This window comes from Lasioglossum baleicum, chromosome 16, assembly GCF_051020765.1.
Source record: "Lasioglossum baleicum chromosome 16, iyLasBale1, whole genome shotgun sequence".
Lineage (NCBI taxonomy): Eukaryota > Metazoa > Arthropoda > Insecta > Hymenoptera > Halictidae > Lasioglossum > Lasioglossum baleicum.
The window spans coordinates 4,065,779-4,087,572 of NC_134944.1; the positions used below are offsets into that span (position 1 = coordinate 4,065,779).

Below are 21,794 nucleotides of genomic sequence, written 5' to 3' on the forward strand. Positions count from 1 at the left end.
GCAAACCACTCTTTCGTATCTTTATTTTATTTGAAGTTCTCTATCGAAAGCTGTTTTTTATTATTCTTTTTCACCTACAAAATCTTTTTCAATATTTTAACATATGTTCGATCGAAATCGTTGAAGTGGTTGTTGGAAGAATTATTCAAAAAAAGTACATTGGATAAAAATAAGAACAGGAAAAGGAATTTTCGAAAGAGTTGAACAGGTAAAGAAGGTCTACACTTAGATTTTACACGTATATATTTACAAGTTAATTATAAATATCGTAGAATTGGATTAACAGTCACAATGAAAGATTGGTCGTCGTGTTAATTTTTAGTCGCTTCTTTTTCGAACGGCAGTCGTAACGTTTTCAAATAAATCAAGTTTTACATTCTTGTAAATGGACTGTCTTTTATCGTAACACTTATAGAATCAAAGAAAATTAGTTAACAATCACATAACAGTACACGAACAAATAAATTCACGGCTGTATATTCTAATTACACTAGTTTCTTAAATCGCGCAACGTCGTTGATAACAAAATTAATTGAACAAAGTATATATTCTATGAAACATGTGTACAGTTTTAATAAACGTAAATGGTATCATTTTCATAACCTATTGCTGTTCAATATCAATATTGAAAAATCGTTATCTACAATAACTGTATAATCAACAAACGTATTTCAAGATACTGACGTTTCTTATCGTTATCTAGTTCTATGTATAACTTCAATTAAGAAATGAATATTTCAATATTCTGATATTACGTATGGCAATTACACTTCATAAATCATTTACGAATTATAATGAATATTAAATATCACCAGAACTATAATAATATTTTTCGCTAATTCAATGTATACATACACATGCTCTCCCATATTTCCTTAAACATGAATATTTTCCATAAATCCGTATGCTACATTTAGAACTCTACTTTCAAGAAACAGTCAACCCTTTGTGCGTAGCAGTTCATCTTCAGACGAAGTCTTCAAAATTTCTGTCAAATAAACATCCAATAATTCAAGATGGCGGCGTGGTGCTGTCAGCCCTGAGCTGCGAAGGCGCAGCCTCGCTGTAGGCGATATCAAAGACACTCTTCTTCTCCAGAAGTTGTTGATGCCTGAGCCTAGCTCCACCCTGCAAGGGTATGGCGATTCCAGAATCGAAATCCTCGTCGACGTGTCTATGTTCCAACGAGGGTTCAGCCTCGAAGTGTTCAGGAGACAATTGCGGCGAGGGATGAGGGGCTGGAGGTGGATGGAGATAAAACGGCGCGGGTTGTTTCTCGTATTTATACTCTGAATGCTGCACAAGATGATGCTTAGGCTCTGAAACCGTCGCAGCAGGTGGAGAAGTCGCGAATATCTGAACAGGAAGGTCTTCATCCTTGCCACCTTCAGCTTTCCTCAGCTTTCTCCCCTGACGAACAATAGCCTTCAGCTGTTCGGACTCCACGTTCACCAGAGGCTTCACCTTGCGTTTGCCTTTATTCGATGTTCCCGCAGCTTGTTCCTTCTTCTTGTCCTCCTTACTCATCTTCTGGGACCTCATGCTTCTCCTAAGCCACCTAGGCAGCTGGCTCTCGTCATCGGACGCTTTCAACTCGGCTCTCCTTCGTTCCATCTCTTCGCGATTCTTCTTGTACCAAGCCATGTACTTCGGCTGAGTCTTGCTGGTGTCAATCTCTCCGATTTTCGAAGGTGCGCCATGTTTCTCTCCACTGGTAGAACCCTTTCTCTCCCTTGGTCTAGCTGCTGGCTGCTTCTGATGCTGCTCTTCGTCCTTTTTCGACTGTCTTGACCTACCGTGCTTCACCTGATCAGTGTCGAACTTCCTACGAGGCCTGTGCCGAGTCTGCTCCTGCAGATGAAGCGCTTTCTCTTCCGACGACTCCTCCGAAGAACTCTTCTTCTTCCTTTGCACCGGGAGCCTTCTCTTCTCTGCTCCCTTCATCCTCCTCTCGGGCTTAGGAGGTTCAGGCTTGACTTGTTTAACGACTGGGGCTGTCTCTTCGTCAACCTCGCGAGCAGACATCGAACTTTCCTTCTGTCTAGCCTCCCTGCCCTCTTTGTCCAGCCTCATGTCCACAAGCTTTGCGGTTATCTGCGTGTCCTCATCCTTTGCAGCCTCAGCTGCTTTCGAATCATCGTCTCTCACCAACTCGATAGTGAGGAGTGTGTCCTCTTCATCCTCCAGCGTGTGAGGATCACTCGTCTCCATTGACTCCACGGTTTCTCTTTCCGCAGACTGTCGACTTCGGTGTCTCGGTGTCTGATACGGTCTCGTGGTTAGCGTCGTCTTCCTGGAAATATCACTGGATGAGTCACTCTCGTCCAAATCGTCAGCCGTTTGCATGATCTCGGTAAAAAGTGGCACGCTTACGTCTCTGTACTCTTCGTCGCCGATGTACGTCCCTTCCTCCTCCATTTTTTCCCGTTCTTCGTCTGCTTCTTCAGCAGTCTTCATTGCCTCTTTCGTTTTTCTTTCCTCGTCTAGAAAAGAGTCGAAGCTCTCGTCTACTACGATGAAGCTTCTGTCTGTAAACTGCTCTTCTAATTGTTCGTCAGGTTCCACTTTTTCTTCGCTTGTCTTTTCAGGGGACGCATAAACTTCGGTTATTTGAGACTCGCTGCTCGATGTACTCCGAAATTGTCCACTAGGTTCACCGGATTTCAGTAATTCCTTGTCTGCTTCTTCAGGGGGTCCTTCAAATATAGTTACTTGGGGTTCTGGACTTCTGGACTTCGTGGATTCTGGAGATCTTGTCTCCATCTTGTCTACAGGTCTTTGATCTTCCGGTTTCTCTTCGTCTACCTCGTCTTGGGGTCTTTGACGTGGTTTTTCTTCCTCTGGCGATGCTACCTCCTCACTGACCAATTTAGCAGGTTCAGCAGGTTTTAGCAAGTCAGTGGAATCACTAACTGTCGGCGAATCCTTTCGAACTTCATCACTTGATACTTCTTCTTTATTTCTGTCTTCACGAAGTTCATTTGTTCCCTTCTCTGTCTTCTCTTCCAAGTCTTTCTGATCTTCCTCGGCCTGTTTGAAACATTTCAGCACGTCTGCATGAAAGGGTTTATCAATATCGCCTACCGATGTTGATTCGACTTCAGCATGATCGTCGATTTTACTATCAGACGCTGTCCGATCCTTCTCTTCCACAGTTCTGCCGTCAGAGTGAACCGGAGGCTCGTCTGTCACAGATGTTGCTTCATGGTCAAGAAGCTTCGTGCTTGCCAATTTACTATCTGATAAATGAACCGGTTCAGCTACTTCTAAAAAAGTACTTTCCATTTCACTCGCCTGATCCTTCAATTCTTGTTTTTCCTGCAGTGTGGGTTCAGCTTCTTCAGCTTCCATAGGTCTTTCTTCGGCATGCGACTTTGAAGAATCGTCTTGCTCCTTTACACTCTTTTCATCAGAAATTCTTGAAGCAGTGTCTTTGTCCTGTTCATCAGGATCCTTTGGAAGATCGCTCTTTTCTTCACTGGGAACTTCTCGATCTTCAATCTCTGCGACACTCGCCATTTCTTTATCTTTTTCACTGAGCTTGTCTTCATCATCAATTTCTGGTTTCTCACTTGGAACAATACCGTCTTCTGCATCAGCTACATCTTTATGCTCATCCTCTGCTTCATCTTTGTCAGAGGGTGCTTGTTCCTTCTCACCAACTTCCTCCTCTTCATCGATCCGAACCTTTTCTGAAGCAGCTTCTTCCTTTCCATCAGAAGCTGCTGTCTTCTCTAAAAAAGCATTTTTGCTAGGACTAGTTACTCTTTCTTTACCTGAAAGAATTCTCTCTTCTTCTTCTTTCTTCTTGATCTCATCGTCTTCGATCTTTGGCTGGGGAACGGGTTCTTCATCTACGTCGTCAGTCTTTCCTATAACTTCAGATTTACTCTTCTTCTCACTTGCACAAGCTTCTAGAGGCTCTTCCTCCTTGTCAGGTGTGTCTTCTTTGCCAATCAGACAAACATCCTTCATTTCTGTAGATTCTGCTGCTTTTTCCTCCACTTTCGTTTCTTTCTCGTGTAGTTTTGCTTCCTCTTCGTCCATTTTCGTTTCTCTTTCTGGAAAATGACTCTGTTCCTCTCCCTTATCACTCTTCTTTTCATCCTCCGAGATTTTTCCTTGGTCTAAAACAGTTTCCTTCAATTGGTCATCAACTCCAATTTTTGGAACTTCTTCCTCTTCTTTGCCAATCGCTTCACCTGTCACCTCAAGATCTTCTTTTGCAGTCTCAACTCCATCTTTCGTATGTTTCTCTACATCCTCAGGTCCCATCAATTCTTTTTCAATTCCCTTTACATCACGCAGAGGACTAACATCATCTTCCACACTCTTTTTTCCATCATCTACCAATTCAACTTTCGACCCTGTATCACTTTCCTCCATCATCTCAGTTTTACAAACAGCTGGTACTTCAACTGCCTCTTCCCCTTCTACTTTCTTCTCTTCGGCATCCTTTTTAGGTTCCAAAACCATTTCCATTTCCTTCGGCGAAACATCCCCTTCATCTTTCTTTCCTTCCAATCCTTCATCAATCTTTACATCTTCCAGCACTTCCTCAACATTTGGTTTCTCTTCCACTGATCTCTGATCCAAAGTTTCACCTTCTATGCTTTCATCGATCAACAGCTTGGTTCCTTCTGAAGGTTCGTCCTTGCTTTCATGCTCTCGCTTTGATGTATCTGTAACAACCGGTATTATAATTCCCTTGCTCTCGCTCATGTCACTTGCCCGTTCATCTTCCACTTTATCTGTGCTACTTACTTCCACAATGCTCGCGACCTCGGTCAATTTCTCTTGCTCTCGTTCACTTGGCTTTTCTACAGATTCCCCCTCTACTGGCGCCATGCCTTTCTCAATTATGTCTGCTGCGATGGCTGCCTCTTTCAGTTTTTCTTTTGCCTCGCGAATGTCTTCAACTGTGGACATTTTCATTGATTCTTGATCTTTAAAACTCTTCGCCTCTTCCATTCTTTTCATCTCTTCTTCCTTCTTCGTCCCCTCTTCAGGAGAGCGTTCATCTTCACCAAAATGCATCATACCCTTCTCGACTATTTCTGCCACAATGACTGCCTCCTTCAGCTTCTCCTTCGCCTCGCTAACATCCGCAGACATTGTCATTGATTCCTGATCGTCAAGTCCCTTTGCTTCCTCCGTCATTCTCTTCGTCTCCTCTTTCCTCTTCATTCTCCTCCTAGGCGACTCCGTCATTTCTACCAATTCCAGTGAACCAATTACATCTCCCGCAACGGCAGCCTCCTTCAGCTTCTCCTTCGTCTCACGACCATCGAAAACAGTCGACTTCATCACCTCTTCCTCCTTCCTAATCCACTTCTCAGCAGACTGCTTCGCAGCCACCGTCCCATTCTTCATCAACTTCTTCTTCGGACTCGAATCCTTCTCACCAAACATCTCCTTCTTCGCCTCCCCCTTCTTCACATAAACACTCTGCTGCTTCATGCTCTCCACCTTCGTCTTCTCCAGAAAATCATCGCTGAACCTCTGAATCACTTTATCCACGATCGACTTGCTCCCCGAAGATTCCACACTGCTCTTCTTCTCCAAGCTCGACACGTGAATCTTCTCCCTTCTAACATCCATCTGATCGGAAGTACTGGACTCTTCAATCCGATCTTTACGAGCTAGCTTCGGCCCTCTAACCACACTTTTCCCAGGCTTCTCAACCTTCCCAGTCTCCTTCATCTTCTTCTCCACGTCTTCATCCCGAGTTTCAGCCACCTGCTTCTTCAACTCCTGCCTCCCATGCAGGCGTTTCACTTTCTGTGTACCTACAGTTTGCTTCTGCTTCACAGCTTCCTGTTTAGGTTTACCCTGCTTCTTGTTCTTCTCGAAGAGCTCATCGAACTCCGAGCTGCCCGTGCTCATCACATTGGACTGCTGGTACCTCAGCTTCTGCTTCGTCTTGGCGATAGCTGTCTCCTTCTTCTGCTTCGCTTTCTGTTCCGGCTTCGACGTGCTCTCACTCGATTGTCTCTGTGCACCAGCAACATCGGTCTTCTTCGAGGTCTTCGATTCTTTCTTCGGCTCCGACTTCTCTTGACTCGTACTATCGCTGCCAGTGCTCTCCTGGAACTTCTTCTCGCCCAGCTTGCTGAACTTCTTCGTCAGCATAGTGAATTCCTTCTCCAGGATCCTGAAGCTTGGCTTCATCGATCCTTCCGACTTCTTCGCGCCCTGCGACTTCGTCTCCTTCTTCGGACTCTTCTCCTGCCTCTTATCACGTTTCGCCTTGATGTCAGGCGATGACAACGACTCGGTACCGTTCATCTTCTGATCATCACTCAAATCCTCGCAGCTCTTCTCACCGGGAACTTGCTGCTTCTTCTTCCTCAGCTCCAGCGACGAAGACGAGTCGTTCTCTGTTTCGTTCAGTATCTTATAGCTGACGCTGGACTGCTCAGACTTCCTGTACCTGGACTTGTCCTCTTCAGCTTTGTAGGAGCTCCCGTTCAACGAGTCGGAGATCTCTCTGAGCACGTCAGGCTCCAAGGAGATCTTCCTGTCCTCTTTCACCTCCCTCGTCTTCCTCTGCAAGATACTCAGGCGCTTATCAAAACAAGGACTGCTCTTCTCGTCGATCGGAGACTTCATCCACAAGGTGCGCGCCCTTTTCCAATCCCCATCGCCGTACTTCTTCCTGGACTTCAGCTTCTTCCGGTGCCTGGAGTCTTCGTCAGACTCGTCGTTGTCACTTCTGCTCCTCACGTGACGATCCGTCTGGGTCGCTGCTGTTCTGTCAGTTTGGGTAGCTATGGCTACCTGTCCTGGGAGACTCTGAGTCTCCAGGTAGCTGGCTGAGTCCAGCAACCCTGCATCCAAGTGTCTGTTGTCCCTCTTCAGCAGTAGTCTAGCTAGCAAAGTCTTCTGTCTCGCTAGCTCCAGCTCGGCCAGAGAATATTGCTTGCTAGCTTGCTCCTTCGTTGCTGAAACTCTCTCAGCACCCATTGCTTCGGTGCTCAGACCTTCCTGCTTCTCTTGCCTCAAAGTCTCCCCAATCTGAGAGCCCTTCTCAGTCTTCTGAGACTCGTAGTCCCCATGATCGATCACCAGTCTTTGAACTGTAGGTCCTATCTCCTCGATATGCTGTCTATGACCCAGTTCCAGTCTATCCGGGATCAGGATGATCTCTGCTGGCTGTTGCTGGTACATGTCCTTCGATCGCTGATGGGACTCCATCATCCGAGCTGCTTCCATGTCCTGCATCGATATGTCGGGCCTCACTTTTTGGTCTTCTATGAATCGCTGCAGGATTATGTCTTTCCCGTCCACGATCAACGTTGTGGGGATGTGGTGGCGATGATGATGATGATGGCTCGCCGAGGAGTCGTCGATTTCCCCTCTGGTCACCAGCCGGAGGACTTCTGCGTTGCCTTCGCGGTAGAAATGCTGTTCTCGCACTGCCTCGTCGCCCATCGCGGGTTCCATGTATCTGGGACCGGACCTGCGGCAGTTTTATTGTTCTGTTAGCAGGGATTAGGGATCCTAACCGTGCGACATTTTGAAAATAGTATGTTTCGCAGCTGAAACATGCTTATCTTCGTCTAGATGCCCTGGCTAACCTGTTTAATATTTTTTCTCTGCTCTTCTTCTGAAGTGAAGAGAATTCCTTTACGATAAGAATTCACACTGGCAATTAAAAATTAATTTGAATAATGTATTACAAAAATAATACACAGCGAAGGCACGGAAATTGTGAAAATTCCTTGTTTTTGATCAGGAATATCTTTTTAGTTCCAAACAGTACCGCGTTATTAGAAATTGTACAATTTTAAGTACACTTTTCTTCTATGTTTTCTCGATGTTATTAGTGTTTAAAGCGTATCCATCGGTGTCATAGCAATTTTCTTCTCACCTTTGCCTGTACCCTTGGCGCTGCGTGTCCGACTCCCTCTCCATCTCGTGTCTCTGCAGCGAATCCATCTCGGGCCCAATATCGTAGCCTCGTTGCTTGGGCCCCTCCATCTCCTCCATATACATTCTGTCCTGCTCGTCCATTCGGATCTTTCTGGAATGATAGGACGCAGCGTCCCCTAATCTATGAGCCTCGAGGTTCATGTGAACGTCATTCGGAGGGCCGGAGATGAAAGCGACGTCACCAGGAAGCGAACAATTTTTAACATTCCTTTTGTTGAACTGCCAGTTTCGTCTCGTCGGGTCTGCACTCCACGCTTGCTTCCTCCCATTCCACGACACTGAACATTGAAAATGTTGCAAAAATATGCTTGAACGAATTGATTTGCTAATACAAACTACCTTCAGTAGCCGCAGCTGGCTGCCGATGGAAGTGTCGCTTCGGTCTTCCATCCGATCTGACAACTAGCGTTTCCGAAGAGTGCACTCGTCTTTTCCTAGGTGCCATGTAAAATGGACACCCGGGGCAGATGCAACAGGTGATCAGTATGATGATGGCCAACAGCATCAGCAAGCCCAGGATTATTAGAAGCCAGAACAATAGTTTGTTCTCTGCTTTATACACCGTCTGGAAACCATTTTTTGAGCACCTTACCCCATGAAACATTAACGATATTGTACGTACTACTTCTTCGTTGTGTACATTGGTGACGGTGTTGTTGACGACGGTTGTTTGACCATTATTGACGTGGGTGTTGCCACTGACAGGTGTAATCGGCTCAGGCATAGACATCGTCGTTATGGTGTCTGTCCCGTTGATGATCCCCACACCATTAGCTGCTAACGTTTCTCGAATTTTCTCGACGTCCACCAGTGGCGTGCCTGGCTCGGTTTGCTCGACACACGCTACGATAATACTTCTGCAAAATAACAATTCACAGGTACTTAGTTAACAGAAAAAATATTTCCTTCTTCGATTCAGTCCAATACAATCAATGTACAAATAAATCAATGAAATTTTTCCTGAAACGACGTCATGCAAAAGTGATAATTGCTAACTTTTTGCCTCCTCCAGGAACAGTCGTGCCAGTATTGTTCTGTTGGACGTAAGGGCGAGTTTCTAATACGGTCACACGACCGCCGGTTATGGTTGCTAACGTCTCGACAGTCTTCGTCGAATTTGGCTGTTCACCTGGCACCACGAACATCATTATTCGAGCCTCCATCGCAGCTCCGCTGATCACGCGAATCTCCGTTTCACTGGACAGATGGGGAATACCTGGAACATTGAACCGGGACCAATTTGCTAGTTTTTCGAAACAGAATTCAATTTTTTAAACGTACCTAAATCGTATGCTCTGGCAGTGAGAGTGTACAGTGCGTTCTCTTGGTCGCGTTTCTGGCGACCCATCTTCATTCCAGCTTCTTCAGTTCGATTTTGACTTTTCTCTGTGAAGATCCTTTCGACGTTAGAATCGTCTGTTAGTATAGTTCCCGGTCGACTGTTCTGATGGTCGACTAATGTTTGTCCACCTTTTCTAACGGAATTGTTGTAGGCACTCTGTTTCTTTCGCCTGATCTTCGTTATCGGTGATCGGACAATTAATTCTCCGCTGGTTTCGTTCAAGTAGAATTTATTCTCGTAATTGCCGTGAATTATTTCGTACCTAACTATGTTATTAGGCGGCTCTGCGTCGGAGTCGGCAGCCTGCAATATTTTCAATAAATTCGTCACACAGATTAGAACTACAAAAATTAGGATGTACCTTTATGAAAGCTGGCGACGTGAAGTTCGTCAGGTCCGTGTTTAGGGTGAACTCGTAGACGATCCTGTCGAATATCGGCGGATTATCATTGACATCCAGCAGAGTAACTATCAGAGGAACAGTTCCAATATTTCCGGTACCGTTCTCGTCTCTAGCTTCTACGGATAAGTCGAGTCTCGCTGCGATCTCTCGATCCAGACTGGATCCCATGGCGACGGTGATCCATCCTGATTCGGGATCCAAAACGAAGGCTTTGCTCCCTTCGCCGATTATTCCAGTGTAACGAACGTCGCCGTAAAATCCTGTATCTATATCGGTCGCGTGAACCTGTCCGAAACAGTTACAATAATTAACAACTTCAAAAATTAATGATTGAATAAATTGGATTGACGAATAAAAATGATAAATCGTACCTGTATCACACGCGATCCCACAGTGACATTCTCCGACAGCGTCACCTCGTACATTTTCTGGTCGAACACCGGAGGATTGTCATTAACATCTCTTAAAAGTATCGTAACTGGCACCGACGCGGATAAATTCGTCGCGGGACCAACTTCTTGAGCAACAATCTGCGTTCGACAAAATTAATATAGTTCGCTTCGGTACAGGGAGGATTCTCATTGTGAAACGTACCTTAAAAGTTAAAGCTTTGTACAATTCGTAATCAATAAGCGCGTTATCTCGAACGATAACAATGAAGTCGGCAGTTCTCTCTGCAACCGTGGGGTTGATCTCGAAGGTGCCATTGTTGTTCTCCAACTTCAAGGCGAACACCCCAGCTTTTCCAATATCTTCGTCTTTCACTCTGGACGAGTATTGGTCGCCGAAGTTTATCACAGTGCCGGGATCCAGATTTTCATCGATCGTTGCAACGTAACTGCGATCAACCACAAAATATTGGACCGAACTTTAATGAACTGAAAAATTTGCCCTACTTTTATAGTTCAGGTACTACAACAGTTTTTAGTTACAATACGATCTCCTTTCAATTAAATTAAATTCACAAAAAAAATTGTGGGTTGTAGAGAGAAATTATTTTTACATTTCTGTTGCAAAATTACAATTTGTTGGACAATATAAATGGTTGGCGAGAATCTAAATACAATTTTTGATAATGTCTTCAAATTCTCCAAAAAAAAAGATTGTGAGTGGTAGAGAAAAGTTATTTCTACATTTCTGTTTCAAAACCAAAATTCGTGTTGCAAAATTACAATTTGTTGGACAATATAAAGGGTTGACGAGAATCCAAACGCAATTTTTGTTTACGTCTTCAAATTCTCCACAATAAAAAAAAAATTGTGGGTGGTAGAGAAAAGTTATTTCTACATTTCTGTTTCAAAACCGAAATTAGTGTTGCAGAATTACAATTTGTAGGACAATGTAAAGGGCTGGCGAGACTCTAAATGCAAGTTTTGACTATGTCGAGCTTCAGGTACCGACTTATCACTGTCGAAATACGGCGGCGTGTTGCCCGGTTCTCCCAGAAGAAACCCGACATCAACAACTGTTGCCTGTGCTGGTGGTTCATCTCTGCTTCTCCTCAGCTCTTCAGCAACCACAGTGAGCACCACAGGTGCGCCAACGTGTGTAATCTGCGTCAGCTCCTCCAGAGGTCTTGCGAGAGTGATTTCACCTAAAAATAGGATTAAAAGCTGCACCAAATCCTCCTAACATCTCTAGAAAGACACACAAATGGTCCAATTTACACTGTCCATACTATTGGAACGCTTTCACTATGAATAAAACATCTCGGTCAATGATCTCTTGCGTATCACGTGCGCACTGCAGGGGCGGGGTTGGAAATTTAGCATAACACATCACGGAAAGAAACAGTGGCAGCTATTAACCCTTGCAGACTGGAGTTTCCTTTATTGTGGAAAAATTTTTAAATACGATTCAATATTTATTTGATTGAATTTGCAACATGAATCTACAGAATAGACTTCGCAGTACGCGTAATATAATTTACGACTGAAATCTTGGAATTCAAATGGCGTCCCCGCTGTACAAGGTTTTTACGTCCTTGGAAAAGGACACTGGGGGAGTCGTCGAGCATGGGGGTTGGACTTTTCTACGCTTATTTTCGCATGATCACACGGCCCCTGGCTCGAGCCGGTTTATCTTCCGTCTGAGATCGGCGATACTGATTTTTTCACGGAACCGAAAATGAGTCAGGCAAGGAAGTGGCCAGGTACCGTGTAGAAGTGGTCAGTGGTAAGGTCTTGACAGTCTACGGCGCAGTATCGATCGTCCTTAGGGGTCAGTATCTGCTTTTCAAGCTGCGATGCTTATCATTTCGTGACGTGAAGCATGCGACCTCCTCGCTCGCTCGGTATACGCCAATGTACAGTGCGAATGTAGGTGCCGCGACGGAGAGAGAAATGGTAAAAAGGAACGAATAGGGCCAGAAGCTATAAGGGAGATAAACCAACCATCTACCCGAAGCCGTATTATCGTCCGCAACATTAACAGGCGACTATAATTTCGTGCTAGACCCGAATGAAAAAGCCCCGATAGCCGGGGACCTTAACTTTTTAATTGCGAAACGTAACTTTACTGCGGAGCTGTTAACAGATACGTAATTCTGCTGGAGCGAAAAGTCTGAAATTTTTGGTACGTTCGTTTTTACAAATTGTTTTAACGTGTCACGAACTTTCAGAATAAAAATAGTGCGCCGAAATCTTTAAAAAGCTATCTTCTAGCGTAACTTTATTGTGGAATTGTTAAAAGACACGTAATTTTATACTGGAGTGAAAATTCTAAAATATTTGGTACGATCGTTTCTAAAATTTATTTTAATGTGTTACGAATTTTTTAAGTAAAAATAGTGCGCCAAAATTTTTAAACAGCTATCTTCTAGCGAGCTGGTAACTTTATTGTGGAATTATTAAAAGATACGTAATTTTACTGGAGCGAAAATTCTACAATTTTTGTTACAATCGTTTTTAAAATTTATTTTAATGTGTTACGAATTTTTTAAGTAAAAATAGTGCGCGTAAAATTTTATACTATTTAGTATTAGTTTAGCTATTTTCGGAGTGACTTGGAAATGTAATTGTCCAGCTCGAATCGACTCGGTGAAACGCGTGAATCGTTGCCCGACGTATTAACGACGTGGAAGGCGATCAAAGAAGTGGTAAATTAATTTAAAAGGTTCGAGATTGACTAGATAATTCCGGGGAACTTGGGGAACCATGCCACCCCATTGTGTGCTGTGTACACATTATACATTGATATCTACATTCGACTAATTCGTTTAGCGATGCCAGAAGTGTAATTACACCCCTCACAAATCTCTGAGCTTTCCAGACATTGTTGGCTTAATAAAATTTTGATTTCTTAATCATTAGGAGAAAGCATTCAATCGTGGCCATTTAATAAGAAATTCAAGGTGTGCATATTGAGGTGTTCTTCTTTCGCGACTTCGAGAAAGTGTGTGTTTCCTTACCGCTCGTTTCCGAAATGTTAAAAAACGGTGTGAAAGGATTGCCCTCTGACACGAGACCGTACACAACTTCACGTGGAACTCCTTTGTCCCCGTCTTCTGCGTGCACTCGTAATACTATATCGCCCTGGAAAATCAACATACGATCATGTTCAATCTTGATATGCCTCGATCGCTATGGATTTTATCAATGTGAACATTTTTGTAAAATAAAACTGCTTCCTTCTTAGCACTTGCACGCGTGTAAAAAATTGTGGAAGTATTATTCATGTTCTGGACATTCAGCAAATTATGTTCTAAATTTAAGTTCGCATTTCTGACAACGATAAAGGATAAAAAATTTAAAAAATACTAATACATTATTTTCAACCTATTAAATTAATTTTTACTCTCTATGCAAGCATTAACCTAAATACTTACTATAACTGAAAATACTACTAAAACTACGAAATAAAACTACTAAATACTAACCGGTTGCACAGAATTGTTAATTCTCGTTAGGGGCGGCGCCAACGTGAAAATTGGTGGAACATCTTGAACATCAGTGACTATCACGACCACGTTTAGGCCAGCAATGTTTCTAGTATCTTTTCCCGGCTCTGTGTACGGATCCTAATAAATACATAATAAACGTACATGGTAAACTTCAAGTTCAATTACTTGTATGAAGACAATTATGCTAAATGTATCATACCGTCGCGTATATAGTGAGTGTATACACAGACTGCGTTTCGAAATCTAATTCCCCTATCAGAGTGATCACACCTCGCGTTTGCGTGGCGTATTGTCGTTGCCTTATCTTAAACAATTCCTTCGGTTGCTGTAAAGATATTCGAAACATTTTGTGGACCATACACGCGGAGAGAAATCATTGTTCAAGATTGAAACGTACCCAGAGTTCGATATAAACAGGTTTCCCGCTCCACGAATTGGCCCTTACCAGAAGGTAGTCCAATTCCTTGCCGGGCTTGGTGTCCTAAAAGGGCAATGAATAATACAGTAGAGCAATAAAATGTCGATGGCTTGTTAATCGACGTATTTCTACCGATAAACAATTACCTCGGGTACCATTACGAGGGAGGGTATGTGCGGGAATATTTTATCACGTGGGGTGGTGGCGTTCGTAACAGAAATAGTAGCTTGCATCGAGTTCGTGTCACCATTCGTGTCCCTAACCCTCACGGCAAAATCGTGAAGGCGTCCAGGAACTAGTCGTTTCGTTAGAATCACATTAGCCTGGCACACTTTGTTGTACAGAGTGCAGGGCAGATTGTCGATCCTTACAACAGGTGTGATTGTAGCTGGACAAACAATTATATCCATAGAAATATGCATTCAATTAGCGAAAGTCATTTCAACACTGAACCTACCGAGCACCGAAAGCGATTAAAATGTTCTAGCTTATAAAAATGACAAGATTGAAAGCGTGTTACCAGTGATCTCAAACACAAGTGGAAAATCAGCATCCTGGTCGGTCGCGCGTAGCCTAAAAATCACCGAGTCTACTTCTGCGTCTGCTGGGACCAAGACTAATCCCATGTCCGTGGAGGTATCAAAACGTGGACGAGCCCCCTTTGTCCATGCGAACACGAACCCGAAATAAATCCATACCTTGCACCATGCTCCTGAAAAGGGCATTCTGCAAAAGAGAATACGCTCTGGTTGCAGCATTTTAATCCATCGCGTTGACAAAAATTATTTTTAACTGAAAATTACGCATCCAACTGGATGAAAAATGTGTTTTTCAAACTCCAATAATTTCTATAATAATCGGATTCTAAAAATTCTGTTCTGATAATTCACTGCACCACTTCTTTCTTAATATGCTCAACAAGTTTCTACTATATCATAAAAAACATTCATTCAAAAAATTCGAGAATCATCATTGAGAATGAAGATATGTCAGACACGTCATGAAGAACCAATTAAACAAATTAAATTAGCAAGAAGAACGATCAATTTCGCGCTCGATAATTGTCGAACGTTAGCATCGTCCGCTTTCGTTCACGATATGATCGATAACTCGTTACATGACTGTTCCCCTGTTTCTTTTGTAAATATTGCAAGGATGGACGAGTGAGTTCAAACCCTCTCAACTGCCTCACAGTCACTCTGCTTATCGAGTCAGTAATTATTTACGAAAATCGCTAGGCATTCGCCGATACCGCGTGATAGGGCGTACATCGACTGTTTCCGTCGTCAGTAGTCTTAATTCGCTCACAAAGCTTCCAACTGTGTGCATAATTCATCGGCAACCGTAATTGGTACGTACTCGAACGATTTTTAACGCTAAGACTGTTCTTTTTGGTAAATAAAAATCTTTCGTTCGAGTAGAGAAACAGATAATTCCGAAAAATTTCGATGTGGGATGAAATACAGTACAAGTACAGTAGAACCTCGCTAGTTGCAACCTCGTTCACTGCGTTAAACCTCGCTAGTTGCACACTGGCGATCCCCACCACGAAGTATTCAAGGTTTGAGACCTCGTGGTGGAGATTGCGGTCCACGCAGAAACAGAAAAAGATCGACTACTATCGATTACCACGTGCAACGAGCGAGGTTCTACTGTAATAATCCCACTTGCTCAGCAATTCCAGGAACACGTGTGTTCGCGATTCCGCAGAACTGTCAGCGAAACAGATAATTTTTATAAACGTGCAACTTGACGCGATGAAATGTGTAACACAATTACCGTGACCAGCCGGGAATTTAAACAAAGAGATTTCCAGCCCGGATAAAATCAGAAATATTGATTTTGTAATCATGAAACGAGGTCGTGACCATTCATTGTTCGCGAATACGGCTTGTAGTTAATAGACCTCGCCGAGTCACCGGTCAGCCCTACACGTGAACGAATTTAGTTACGTTTTCTGATTACAGCGACTTACGATCATCTGAAATGGCATCTGGTTGTATAAGTTTAGCGGATGTAGAGCAGAAAATACTTCATCATACTGTATTTTATCAGATTTGATTTATTGCGTAACTACCTTCTTCTCGATTGCGATCTAATTGCTTTTATTTACGATCGGGCTCGAGTTCGGAGATTGTGAGGCGCGAGTGAATTTTTCAAATTTTACCGAGTAATGTACACCTTCTATGAAGTATTTATAATAATTTTAAATCGTTTAAGGAACAAACAATTCTCTCTCCACAAAATAATCTTGAAATATTGACAGAAAATTGCCCTCCGCTATTTTTGTGCTCGACCATTTAATTTGTGTGAAGAACTGTCCATTCATGGCAATTAGTGTTTGCTTCGTATCTGATCCTGAGACTATACAATCTGTGAACACCTGTCCAGGTGTGTCCATCTATTTAGCTATGTGTTACCCCCTGACGTTCTCCTGCCACGTGCCAATGACATCGCTAACATATTGGAATGGGGAATACAGGATATCACGCATGGCATACGTAAATGTAGGTCACCGATAACTATCAGAGAATGGCTGAAAAATTATTTCAATAAATTAACCAGAAAATTCAGTCTTTCATCATTCTCTTTCTTTTTGTTATCTTCTATTTCGACTTTTTGAAAGTCTAGTAACATCAAGTTACGAGGAAGCGCAGAGAGGAATTATTAAAAAGCTAGGTTCAATAATCTATGACATAAATGTTGCAGCGCTTAGCGAAATATTGATACAAGGGTAACGACCGGCAGGATTCAAAAGTTGTTAACTATTCAGGGGTTCTTAAGCTTGAACCGGTACCGGCGGATTAAATATTGCAGGACCTCCTGCTCGATGTTAATATGCAAGCAACGGTTCGCGTAGACGAGCACCAACGAACTTGTACTCGTCGATCGCGCATAAGAGTTTAATGGTATCACTGCCGGTCAATGTCCACTATGGGTGGATCGATCTTCTCATCCTTTCTCTCATGGCGTTTGACACGCACCGGCATTATCAATGTTTGCATCGATATGTACAATATATTTACATATATTGTGCACCGAATGGACCTCCGGTTTAATACGCTCGCGTCAAACCGATCGAAGATGAAGCGATAAGAAATCGCATCGACTAAGAAGCACGTGCATCTTCAGAGTTTCGTATGTCACTTGTTCAGTTCTGTAAAACAAAACGTGCAGATCAAACAACCCTTATTGTCCTGAGCATTGGTTTTAAATTTTTACAATGTCTTCACAGTTTCGTATCGCACTTATTCACGTCTGTAAAATAAAATAAAATGTGCAGATCAAACAACCCTTATTGTCCTGAGCATTGGTTTTAAATTTTTACAATGTCTTCACAGTTTCGTATCGCACTTATTCAGGTCTGTAAAATAAAATAAAATGTGCAGATCAAACAACCCTTATTGTCCTGAGCATTGGTTTTAAATTTTTACAATGTCTTCACAGTTTCGCATATCACCTATTCGGTTTTGTAAAATAAAAAAACAATGAGAAGTGAAAGCGAAAAATTGATAGAATGAGAAATAGAGCTGCTAGAGCAATTCCTGGAGATTAGAGCTTGTTCTTCCAGCCATGTTGACCGGAGCAGGATGTTCGTCATTAAACATATCCGCGAATGCCTCAGGCATTAATCACATTAGAGAATGTGGGACGATCAAGTATCTTCATCAATGAGAAACGTAGTGTCGCGGTGGCGTGTTACGTTGGTTTAACGTACGTTCACGATACTCGTGAACTGAAGCACTTAGTTTGATGCATTCGGTTATGGGTATAGGTTCGAACGGGATGCGGAAAGTTCAAATACACGCGACAGTGTCCGCATTGTTAAAAATAAAAATTTGCAGGTATCTAGGCTACATGTAACAATATTGTATCTGCTGATTTAGCCATTGGGTTTAAAGCATAACTAGATAAATGTATAAAAATTTAGTCTACTGAATGAAATGAAAAATTTTATCATTTCAATTGTCACAGAGTGATCTATGAAATTTAGATTTTTACTTCGATGTTGACAAAACAATATTGTATCTGCTGAACTAACCATTTGGTTTAAATTATTGATAGATAAGCATGGTTAATAAGCATCGATAGGACACCATGATGGTGTCCATCAACGAACTACCCCTGAATCCCGAATAAAGCAAGACGATGATGGATCATCTACCTGATCGCGGAATCATTCAACACCGTGAATCCTTGAAAACATGCTCGCATGGACATCCATCGATCGTCTGTTTAGCACATCCTTCAAGCATACTTTCTTCCGCGTGGATTCACGAAGAAGGCGCCGATGCACACTTGACACGAGTCGTCATCGTACTCCAAAAATTTCTCATTCGTTAAACAACGTGTTCCAAAATGTCACAAACTGAAACACTTCGAATGGAAGCGACGTCCGGGATTTTCATTATCGCTTAGGCTTGCCGTGTTTCAACTATACTGTACAGCGTTGTTCGATCGTGTGTCACTGCTCGTGATTGCCGACGAAAGGATAAACACCACTCGGAAAGTTAACCGTAGTCGAGGGTCGACATTTTCGAGAGTTGTGGAAGAACGCAACACTTCACTTGGCCGCGAACACCGCGCATGTGAGGGGGTTTCCCGTTCAACCCCTGACACCAACCCCGTGTTTGTGTCACGTGCACGCCGCGTCACACTACCATCCCCTCCACAGGTTGCCGAAGGTGCATCCACCTTTTCTGCAACCTCCGGCTGTGTCCTCTTTGGAGACTTCAATTCTGCTTCTCCAGCCCCACACTGTTCTTGGCATACAGATTTTATGCATTTACGACAAAAATCAGTAGTTTCTATTATGTTCAACCTGTTAAACATATTAACATATTAACAATTCAGGTAGAAAATTTGTATTTTGCATATAGATTCGCTGTCTAGTTCTTGGGTAGCCAAGTTGTGCATTATTTGAATTATTTAACATATTTATCTGGGTGACTATGTTTGAGGAAGTCAGCTTTCTAAAAAAATCTTTCCTCCTTGAATCGCGGCGGCCTTCATTAGGCAATTTCCCCGTGATTGCTCTTGTGATTTAGCTGAAATTTATGCAAAAGTGTGAGCTGCATATTCATTGGTTTAATGTAAGTTTAGCACTGCAATGCGTGAGTTAATATCGTGCAAATTGAACCTTGGAACAAAATAAATTCGCCTTGGTATTTTAAGGGAAGTAACGAAAGGTGAACATTACATCATAGTTACAATTGTTTTACTGTAGTCTGAAGGTTCTCCAATTATGATTTAAAACTATTAAGAGAATATAAAAATTGGGTTGGCAAGAAAGTAATTTCGGTATTTTAAGGTGAAACGATGACCTGAAATCGCACATGGATCAGCTTTCTGCCGATAAGGACCAAGTTTTATGAACGCGGAATTGTGAAGCTACCAGAAAATATTTTAATTGATTAAAGTTCATCGCTTGAATAAAAAAAATGAGTTCTATTTCACCTTAAAATACCGAAATTACTTTCTTTCCAACCCAATAAAATGGTCAAATTGTGAAGTTGTGAAATTGTAGAATCGTCTAATTGTCAAATAGTGAAATTACAAAATTATAAAATTGTGAAATTGCAAAAAGGAGCGTTTTTGTATAATTCACAATACACTTCTTGATGGAAAACCCTGTGTTACAACAGAGCGATACGCAACAAGCTCCGTTCCTTAAAATTAGGGGTGACGAAGCTGTACTATAGATTGATTGAAATCGATTACGGGAATTGACTACAACGTTGCAATGCATGCACAAAGAATCTGCCAGTTATCGACGTAATACCGTAACGTCGATGAGTCAGGACTTGAGAAGTCCGGGGGTATTAGTGAATACGCAGCCCCTAATAAAGGCTTTCTAACGTAGGGGTCGCGTGATTTGTCCGTAACAGTGAACAAATTTTAACGATAGACATCTCACGTTCTATTTCTCTCTTTTTCTGTTTTTCGTTACATACTTTTTCTTCCCTATTTTGGTTAGTTAATCACGGGGTTGCGATATATAGATAACATCCATGTGATTAGAAGGGCTGGACTCCTCGGTAACAGTTACACGAGCAACAATGGGGTTTAATTACTCTTTGATCGATGCTGCTAAGGAAATTTATGCGTTTTTAATTACACATAATAATCGTGTTTCAAGCTGTTAAAAATATAGACTGCGAAACTTTGCGCAAAATAAAAATGTTCCTCGTCCATCGCAACTAACAGGAACCGAATAAAACTTCGGACACGTTCTTAAATCCTGCAATTCTTATAAAAACGGACAAGCTTTTCTGTCTTGCAGAAATGGTTTTGGGAAAATGGCTGCCGCGTCCTTGTAGCGCAAGATACGAAGCTGAATTTTTCAGCGAGTACTAGTTAAACATCATACGATGAGATGTATATATTGATTTTTTTTGTGATTCAAATGCAAGTCCATTTAGGTAAGTGGCGAAGATTTGAAGCGGATCGGTCGAAGAAATTTGCGGTTAATGATACCAGCGGAATGAGGACGCCCGTAGAACTGTTATGGCGTGTCGAGCTTGCGGCACATGCACACAAAGGGCTGTGTATGCAAATCGCGCGTAGAATAAATGCATCGGCTACGAGCTGTGTTACAGGATCGGGACTAGCGACAATATAACCCTACGAAATATTGATTATTTATCACGGGGAGTTCACTACGCCGCCTTAAAAAAAATCACCCGACTTCCAGCTCCTCCGGTAAACAGGGATATTCTTCGCGGTCGAGAGCCTGATGCATATTCGCCGGATAATGCAGACACTACACGCACGCTCGTCATAAACAACAGTTAATTTTCATTTCTCACGTGAGTATTCGGAAAGGAAAATTGATTATTTCCTTCTGATCCGGTGTGTCAGTTCATTCTTCTTACCGTGTCCGTTTTAATGTCCCGAAATGGTCGTTTCACGTCGATCACTGTGAAACTCTGCGCACATGAGAGCCTAACACATGAAAATAATTCTGAATTTTCCCAGGTGAATTGCAAAATAAATTTGGTGAAAGAATTTAGTGAAATAATAGACATAATTAACACCCGAAACATTTCCAGAAAAATTGAGAAACAAGATTATTTGTATGCAATGAATTGATAATAATTGCGTTTCTAATATTAAAAGCTAGTTGGAAATGATTAATTTAGGTCCCCGTCAGGTCCGAGTGTCGAACCATAAATTCAGTGGCCAATTAAGTATGCAGAGAATTGCAAAATAAATTTGGTGAAAGAATTTGCGAAAATAATGAACAAAATTAGCACAGGAAATATTCTCAGAGAAATTGAGAGACAAGATTATTTGTTTGCAACGAATCGAGGAATTTAGTGGCTGTGAGCAGTGGCTAATTAAGTATACAGAGAAGAGTCGATGGCCGGTATTGTTCATTAAAGGTTACTACGCTCCTGATTTCTGTTGGGAACGGTAGTAGGTTATTCTGCAGGCAGTCTGGGCCAGTGAAGGATTGAGAAGGAGGGGTGCAAAGGGAGTGACTCGAGCACTGACCAGTTGCTTATATAGCTAGTGGAAATTAGCATAAAGTTACACGCGAGGCTGACGTTCAGAAACACGATAAGAGTGTACGTGCCCTGTTTCCTCGCCTCCTTACCTCCCAACCTACTACCTACAGTGCGTATTGCTTCAATCATCGTTCTGACTTGCTCATTTTCTGTCTCGCGGAACGCGGGCACCTAAAATGGGCTCTGATTAATATGACTCTCGTCATACGTAAACCGACAGTTTGCGATTTCTAATTGACCGTAAAATGCTGTTCACCTCGTTTTTGCCCCGATCAATCTCACAC

The 21,794-nt window shown here is 42.4% G+C and overlaps 1 protein-coding gene across 1 annotated transcript; it reads right to left on the reverse strand.

The window, feature by feature from the left end:
• Positions 1-220: 220 nt before the first annotated feature.
• Positions 221-18,575, reverse strand: LOC143216913 (uncharacterized). The gene is made up of 17 exons (XM_076440495.1): positions 18,165-18,575; positions 14,520-14,725; positions 14,146-14,387; positions 13,979-14,062; positions 13,781-13,906; positions 13,558-13,698; positions 13,090-13,213; positions 11,082-11,274; positions 10,275-10,518; positions 10,052-10,210; positions 9,639-9,965; positions 9,217-9,580; positions 8,932-9,151; positions 8,558-8,792; positions 8,275-8,500; positions 7,874-8,213; positions 221-7,462 (listed from the first exon to the last, which is right to left on the reverse strand). Exons 1-17 carry the CDS (start codon positions 18,218-18,220, stop codon positions 1,012-1,014), a joined length of 9,738 nt encoding a protein of 3,245 aa, XP_076296610.1. The 5' UTR covers positions 18,221-18,575; the 3' UTR covers positions 221-1,011.
• Positions 18,576-21,794: the final 3,219 nt, after the last annotated feature.